The 9024-nt window shown below is 37.2% G+C and overlaps 1 protein-coding gene across 1 annotated transcript; it reads right to left on the bottom strand.

Annotated features, from left to right (window-relative positions):
• Positions 1-2662: 2662 nt before the first annotated feature.
• Positions 2663-2989, bottom strand: LOC138170190 (biogenesis of lysosome-related organelles complex 1 subunit 2-like). The gene has a single exon (XM_069099527.1). The coding sequence runs from the start codon at positions 2987-2989 to the stop codon at positions 2663-2665; it is 327 nt and encodes a 108-aa protein (XP_068955628.1).
• Positions 2990-9024: the final 6035 nt, after the last annotated feature.

Raw genomic sequence — 9024 nt, forward strand, 5'->3', positions numbered from 1 at the left:
CTGATAAAGAGCTCATTTTTCAAACATATAGAGAACTGAGTGAAATTTACAAAAATAACAGCCATTCCTCAATTGATAAATGATCAAAAAATATGAACAGTTTTCAGATGAAGTAGTCAAAGCTATCTATAGCCATATTTTAAAAATGCTCTATGGGGCAGCTAGGTGGCACAGTGAGTAAAGCGCAGGCCCTGGAGTTGAGAGGACCTGAGTTTGGTTCTGGCCTTAGACACTCAACACCCACACAAAAAAAACTGCCGTGTAACTTTGGGCAAGTTACTTAACCCCAATTGCCTTCCAAAAAAAAGTAAAAAAAAAAAATGCTATAACTCACTATTGATTGGAAAAATGCAAGTTAAAACAATTTTGAGCTACTACCTCATACCTATTAGGTTGGCTAATTGCACAGAAAAGGAAAATGACAAACATTGGAGGGAATGAGACATTATTGGTAGCGTTGTGAAATGATTCAATTATTCTATAGAGCAATTTGGAACTATGCCCAAAGGGCTATAAAGCCATCCATATCCTGTGACCTAGAGATACTACTACTACTAGGTCTGTATCCCAAAAGAGATTTAAAACAGAAAAAGAAAAAGATCTGTATGCACAAAAATATTTCTAGCCATTCTTTTCTGTTGGCAAAGAATTGGAAATTGAGGGGATGCCCATCAATTGGGGAATGGCTGAACAAATTGTAGTATCTGATTATGATAAAATACTATTATGCTATAAGAAATGATAAGCAGGATGCTCTTAGAAAAACTTGGGCAGACTTCATGAGCTGATGCAAACTGAAATGCTCTATGTAGAAGTAACATTGTGAAGTAACAGCTGTGAATGACTTAGCTATTCCAGCAATACAATGATCCAAAACAACTCTGAAGAACTTATGATGAAAAATGCTATCCATCCTCAGAGAGAGAACTGATGGTGTCTGAATACAGATTGAAGCATACTTTTTTTATTTTATTTTTCTTGAGAGTTGGTTGTTTTGGGTCTGTTTTCTTGCACAATGTGACTAATATGGAAATGTTTTGCATGACTACACATATATAACCTATATTGAATTGTTTGCCTTCTTAATGAGGGGGTAGGAGGTGGGGAGGGAAGAAGGGAGAGAATTTGAAACATAAGTTTTTTAAAAGAATGTTAAAAATTATTTTTGTAACTTGACTAATGTTTAATGTGAAGGTATTTGTAGAACCTATATCAGATTGCATGCCACTATGGGAGGGGGAGGGGGTGAAATGAAGGCGAGATAGTTTGGAACTCAAGGGATTGTGGAACTGAATGTTGTAAAGGAAAAGTAAATAAATAAATTTTTTTAATTAAAAAATTTTTTTTTGCATGTAACTGGAGAAAAATAAAATACTAAATAAAAATTAAAAAAATATATATTACAAAGAAACTCTGCATTCATTGTACTTCTCTTCTACCCATTTTATGACTTATCCTTATCCACTGAAGGTATCTATTTAGGCTATTTCTTAAAATTTGGCCTCCTGACCTTGGGCCTACTTGTCTAAACTGAAGGTGTTGAGACTGGGTAAAACCAGAGAATAGTAATAAGTGCTAGAGGCCCAGATTTGGGTTTTGGCATGTTTTTTGATTTTGGCATGTGTGTGATTTCTAATGGATTTGTTTTCTAGGTTTGTGTAGTTCTCCTTTCCCCACCCTCAAGAGAAGTTCCTAGACCTTTTATGGTACATGAATAGCCTAAAATAACCAGCAACTGGGTGGTGCAGTAGATAAGAGTGTTGGGCCTGGCGTCAGGAAATCTTGGGTTTAAATCTAGCTTCAGACATTTACAATTGTGTAAATTGTAAATTTGTGCCCTGAACAAGAAGTTCAACCTCTGTTTGCCTCAGTTTCCTCAACTGCACAATCAGGATAGTAATAGTACCTATCCTACAGGGTTGTTCTGAGGATCAAATTAGATAATATTTGTAAAAACTGCCAAGTACAGTACCTGGAACACAGTAGGTTCTGTATCAATGCTCATTCCCTCCCTACTTCCCAGGATTGTTGTAAAGATCACACAGGTAATATTTATAAAGTGTCTAGAACAATGCCTGAGTGACATAGTATGTCCTTAATAAGTGTTTATTTCCTTTCTTCCTAAAGTACATTTTTCTGGGACAATGGGCAAGTCTCCTTGTCCCCTTCAAAGACTCTGGATGTTTGAGCCAGAAGGAAATATTGTTGTTGCTTAGTTGTTTTTTTTCAGTCATGTCCTACTCTTTGTGACCCCATTTGGGGTTTTCTTTTTTTTTTTTTTTTTTGAGGGTCATACGTTGGCATTTATTATTTAAGCTGAAGAACAGGTTATGAGGGGGGTGGGGGGCAAGGGAGGAGCCAAGGAGCCGAGAGCCTGTGTCTGCTCCAGATGGGGTTGATCCTGATTTCTGAGCCTTGGTCCAGGGCACACAAGGAAGCACATGCTAAGATGAGGTTCCAGGGGTACAGGTTGAGGAAAATAGGGGGGGGGGGGGGGGGGAGGGGGGCAAGCTACACATCCAGCCAGAGGTGGGGGCTGGGATTCTCTTTGGAACAGCAGCACTGATTCCTTTTGGGAACTGAAGCCCAGTGATAAGTTCCATCCCACATATTTCTTATAAAACATTCTTGTAGTTAAAAGTCTTTGTGCTAAAGACTTCTTTCATCTCCTCTCTAACTTCTTGTACTTTGCTTCTAGTTTCTTTGAATATGCATCGAACTTGTAAGCTGCCTGCTGGAGAGCTGCTACCTGCTCCTCAATTAAAGTGATCTGATCCAGATAAGGCTGAAGGGCGGCATATTTCTGGTTTAAGTCCTTTAGGTTTCTACTTATGCTTACTGCAATATCTTTCATTTCTAGATACTTCAAGCTAGTCAGTTTGTTCATATTTTCCAGAAGTTTATAATCTTCACTGGTGACTGTCAGCTCACCTGTCAGGTATGTGGCCATTTTGGAGAGCATGTCCTGGCACAGCCCCATGATGTCCATTGGCAGGCTCCATGGCCTCCTCGGCCATCTCCACCATGCCATCCTCTAGGCCAGGGAAGGGAGGAAGGAGAAAGGATGGAGGGAAGGATGGGAAGTGGAAGGGGAGGGGGAGGGAGAGAGGGAGAGGGAGAGAGAAGGAGACAAGGAAGAGGGAAAAGGGGAAGGGTGAGCAGCCAGAGAGGGAGATGAGGGAAGGCCCATTTGGGGTTTTCTTGGCAAAGATATTAGAGTGGTTTGCCATTTCATTCTCCAGCTCATTTTATAGATGAGGAAACTGAGGCAAACAGGGTTAAAGTGACTTGTCCAGGGTCACATAGCTAGTAAGAAATTTAGAGATCATCCATTCTGATCCCATAATTTGATAGATAAGGAAACCAAGATTAAAAAGGTGAAATAATTTGTCCATTCCAGCAATTAAGGATTCTCAATCCTACCATGGTAATAATAATACCTTGGTATGTAGTGAAGATTTATTGACTTGATTATTAGTGAGGTTGTTTAAACTTTTCACCTGAAGAACTTCTGCCCTGGGGCTCCTTGTCCTCTTGGGTGAATATCTCACTTGGTAGGATCCAATCCCACTCCCTCCAGCTTCAGAACAGCCATCAAATCAACTCTACTATCTCTCCCAAAGGGTGTGTCCATCTACTTCTCCTAGGGGCCCCTCACCATTCCTTTACCTTTCCAGACCAAAGTGCTCCTCCCTAGCCACCCCTCCCCTAAGTGCTTTGTCTCCCCCAACTAGAAGGTTAGGTCCTTGTGGGCAGGGACTTACTAATCTTTTGTGTTTGTATCTTCAGCGCTTAACAATATCTCAACAAACATTGTTTATATTTGTGAATGAAGTCTTTTTGGGGGGGGGGAAGAAGAGGGATGGGATTTGGAAGAATTTAAGCTTATCCAAATTCTCCTTAGTGTAAATAACTTTCATTAGAATATCAGATCTGTGGGTGTAACTTTGAGTAGGTCAGTCAATATTCTAGGCCTGTGGTCTCCAAAGTAGGGGAGAATGTGATAAAACAATACTAGGGTAGGAATATGGGTTTTAGCTCACCCTCATCAGAATGAGTATTCAACATTGGATTTGTCTTCAATACAACCATGTTACACCCTTCTCTCATTATAGCTCAGCACTCCCTCACTATACCCCCTCTTCACCACTGGCCTTCTGGGGCTACTCCAGTTAACTTACCTTGATTCCATGACAGACTGCAGCTCTGTTCACCTTCTGGTTATGGTAAGATTCCCCCACTCATAAATTTCTTTTTCCTGTATGTGGGTTGCCCTGTGCATCCCATATCTTATTTTCCTCTCAAATTTACCCATCTTCCAAACTTCCCTTTGTCCTTTGAGGGTAGCCATCACCATTCCAGTTTCACAAACTTCTACTTTCTCAACTGAAACAGTTTCTTCAAAGTTATTGATAATTTCTCTCTTAATTGCTGTCTGATGGATTTTCCCAGTCCTTATCCTTCTTCACCATTCTACTGCATCTGACATTGCTGACTATTCTCTTTACCTGGATCCTTATTCTCATTTCTCCAAGATGTGGAAAACAATGTGGGTGTGTCATACACACATACACACACACACACACCCCCTCATATCCGAACACTTTCAAAAGTTGAAAACAAAGCTTACTAACGTATTTTAAAATCTTCCAAATGAAGAATTTCAGTGGAGCTACTTGTGAAAATATTAAAAATTGAACAACCTTTCAATTAGTTTATGAGAACTAATTAGTATAAGGGAATAGACAAATTTACCAGCCAGAGATCTTTTTTTTTTTTAAATACACTTTTACTTCTATCTTTTGTTTTTACATTCTCTCAGTATCCTTCCCATCTCCCTCCCCCTCTCAGGGAGCCAGTCCATATAACAAATAATATTTTTCAAGAAAAAAAAAAAGAAAAGAAGTTATCAAACAAATCAATAAACCAAAAAAAAAAGGTCTTAAAATATGTTCAATGGTACACATGCATGTCTGTCCCACTTATACAAAGGAGTAGGGAAGTGTTTTCTCTTATCTCTTCTTTTAATCGTGGCTCTTCTTTCTAGTTCTGTAACATTCACTTTCAATTGTTTTGTGGCTGTGTGGCTCTTTCCCTCCACAATGTTGCAGTCTTTGTGCATATTGTTTTCTTAGCTCTGCTTGCTTTACTCTGCATCAGTTCAGTCTTTCCAGGCTTCTCTGTAATCGTTATATTTGTAATTTCTTATAACACAGTGATATCCCATTATATTCATATTCCACAATTAGTGTAGTCATTCCCCACAAAATGGGAATCTATTTTGCTTCCTATTCTTTACTATGATAGAAAAAGTGCTGCTGTAAATATTTGAGTGTTTATGGAATTTTCTCTTATGAATGGCCTCCTTGGTATGTATGCCTAATAGTGAAATCTCTGGGTCAAAGGGTACAGACATTTAGCCACTTTTTTCACATAATTCACAAATTGCTTTCCAAAATGGTTGTATTGAATCACAAAGCTAAAAACTATGCATTAATATGCCTTTCTTCCCACAACCATTTCAACATTAACTATTCCCATCTTTTGTCATCTTTACTAATTTGCAGGGTGTGAAATAAAATAGGATTGTTTTGATACTAGCCAAATTTCTGTGAAAATCTTTGCATAATTGTTGCATAGGACTGAAAAATAAGTATGATTTAATAAGCAAAATCAATGATACACTTTCCCACTTGAATGTACATATCTTTATGAGGCATCTTTTAAAACTATGACAACCATTAAAAACTAGTATCAAATTAACTGAACTTGGAATTTTCAAAAACAATGTAAATTCAATCACATTGCTCTAAAATATCATTGCTAATAATAATATTTTAGAGAGATAAAAAAGATTTTTCCAACCAATAATATATTATTTTTAAAAATATTATTTTAAGGGGTGGCCAGGTGGCTCAGCAAGTGGGAACACCAGCTCCAGTGTCAGAATGACCTGGGGATCAAATCTGGGCTCAGATACTTAGCGCCACACCCAGAAATAACTGGCCGTGTAACCTTGAGCAAGTTACTTAACCCCAATTGCTTAAAAATAAAAAAAAAGAGAAAAAAATATTATTTTAGGGGCAGCTAGGTGGCCCAGTGAATAGAGCACCCACCCTGAAATCAGGAGGACCTGAGTTCAAATCCAGCCTCAGACACTTGACACTTAATACCTGTCTGACCTTGGGCAAGTCACTCAACTCCAATTGCTTTGCCTTACCCCTTCCAAAAATATATATTTTATCTTCATCTCATCCTTTTAAATTGTGATTTTGTGTAAATTTTACAACATATATACTTACTAGCACAGCACAACAAGTATGAGGCCATTGGATGACTAGAGAGTAGAAAAAAGCTCTAGGAGGTAGGAGAGGGGCATTGAAAGGAAAGTAGGTGGGTGCCAAAGATAAACTTTGCCTACTTGGCAATATTTCCCATGGCTGTTGGCAGAAAATAATCTTGGAACCACTAAAAATTACCTCCCATGCTACCTACACAGACATTCTTTAGCATACAGAAACAGTGTGAAACCACTCAGTAGGCTAGATTCTGCCTTCTGCTGTGAGAGAGCTATGAAAGACAATTAACTAGGTAGTACTCAAGGTAGAGGAACTAATGAGTAAAAACATTTTATTTCTAAGGTAGGAGCTGTAGTATATTTTATACTAGGATACACATTCACAATGAGAACAATGAAAGATTAAGTTAAAGATTAAATTATGGTTGGGAGGATGATCGAACCCATTCTAATTACTTCCATTTTATCTTGTAGTACAATGTATCTTGTAGTACATCAGCAATGCATGAAATGTATCCAATTTAAGTTTGAGAAGAAGCTTGTGGCCAAGAATAGAAACAAATATTTTTGGTAGAATGCCTACAAACATGCCACTGAAGAAGCATGGCAGAATGCTTACATCATTGGTGAGAAAAGATAAACAAAGGTATTTAAGACAGAGTAGAAGCAATTTGTCTACAAAATGTCCCACTTCCTGATTTACAGTTAACAGTGAATTTAGAAACTCATTTATTTTGATATCTCCTAGAAGTTCCTGAAATAAAAAGTTTGTTTCCTAAAGAAAATTTGATAAAACAAATTTGAAAACTCCAAGAAAGTATTTCATCTGCCAAGAAATCTTGTCAAAAGTTGGAATCAACTATACTTGTCTTTTTTAAATTCCAACCTTAAGGATTGCAATTAATTTTTGAATTTATTACCTGAAGTATACTATCCTGGTTAATTTCATTAGACCATGCCAGGCAAATTCTGAATGCCAGGAAATTGAGCAGTTTCTCAGAGTAGCAAATCAGTTTAACTGTTCTATCTGCTCCCTGTTAAAGAGTTTAAAACAACAAGTACTAAAAAAATCCAGAGTTTACATCACAAGCTACAGGAATTATTGTAGATGACCTCTAAGGTCCCTTCCCGCTATAAATCCATCATCTTCTGATCCTCTGGCCTAGGCCAGCCCTGCTGAGATGTTTGTATAAATCAGCTTCTAAAGACTCAAAGTCTATTTTGGTTAACTTTTCATTTTCCGAGTCACTGGTGTGTGATGTAGTAAAGACCTGGGTTCTAGCCCTGCCTCCCCTATTTAGCTATGTAAACTTATGTAAAGTTACTTAATGTCTGAGCCTCAGCTTCCTGATCTGAAAATGTGGATACAAATACTTCCTGTAGTTGGGGATTTTTTTTTTAACTAGACCTGCTATTTAATTGGTTTTATGAACTACCAGTTAGGAATCAGCAGCTGGTTATTAATGGAGGCCTGTGAACTTTAAAAAAAAATTAATAATTGTATTTTAATATAATGGACTTCCTTTAATCCTATGCATTTTATTTTTATATTATTTTATATAATTATAATTTTATAATATAAATATAACATTAATATAGTATATAAATAAAAATTTATTTTTATAATATAAATATAATGTTTAATATTATTCTGAGGATTTACCAGACTGCCAAAAGATGACCCCTCAAAAAGCTAAGAACACCTGCCTTGCAGTTTTCAGATGAAGAAATCAAAGCTATTTATAGTCATATGAAAAAATTCTCTAAATCACTATTGATTAGAGAAATGCAAATTAAAATAACCCTGAGGCACCACCTCACACCTTTCAGATTGGCTAATATGACAAAAAAAGGAAAATGATAAATATTAGAAAAGATGTGTGGAAATTAGAACACTAATGCATTGTTAGTGGAGTTGTGAATTGATCCAACTATTCTGGAGAGCAATTTGGAACTATGACCAAAGGGCAGTCAAACTGCCCATATACCTTTTGATACAGCAATACCACTACTAGGTCTGTATCCCAAAGAGATCATAAGAAAGGGGAAAGGACCTACATGTGCAACAATATTTATAGCAGCTCTTTTTGTGGTGGCAAAGAATTGGGAATTAAGGAGACGCCTGTTAATTGGGGAATGACTGAAGAAGTTATGATATATGAATGTAATGAGATACTATTGTACTATAAGAAATGATGAGAAGGATGATTTTAGAAAAAATCTGGACAGACTTACATGAACTGATACAAAATGAAGTGAACAGAATCAGGACAACACTGTACATAGTAACAGCAATATTGTGCAATGATTAACTGCAAACGACTTATCTCTTCTTGTCACTACAAGATTCAAGACAATTCCAAAGGACTCATAAAGGAAAATGCTATCCACATCCAGAGAAAGAACTGTGGAGTCTGAGTGCTGAGAAAAGCATGTAATGTTTACTTTATTTTCTAAAATAATTTTTTCCTTTTGTTCTGTTTCTTCCTTCACAAAATAACTAATAGGGAAATATGTTTAAGTTGATTTACACGTGTATAACCTATATTAAATTGCTTACAGTCCTAGGGAGGAGAATGAGGAGGGAGAGAGGGAAAAAAATTAGAACTCAAAATTTTATTTAAAAAATGAATGTTGGCGGCCATTTTGCAGAAGTGCCGGTCTCCAGCGGAGGAAGCGAGGCGGAGGAGGCTACGTCAGGGGCACGCAGCTGCCGAGCTCTCCCC

This window comes from Petaurus breviceps, unplaced genomic scaffold (genome assembly GCF_028583685.1).
Source record: "Petaurus breviceps papuanus isolate PSGF00001 unplaced genomic scaffold, PetGlider_PUasm1.0 38, whole genome shotgun sequence".
NCBI lineage: Eukaryota > Metazoa > Chordata > Mammalia > Diprotodontia > Petauridae > Petaurus > Petaurus breviceps.

Excerpts from the sequence above, each read along its gene's own strand:
- LOC138170190 (XM_069099527.1), bottom strand. The coding sequence starts at position 2,989 with ATGGACATCATGGGGCTGTGCCAGGACATGCTCTCCAAAATGGCCACA.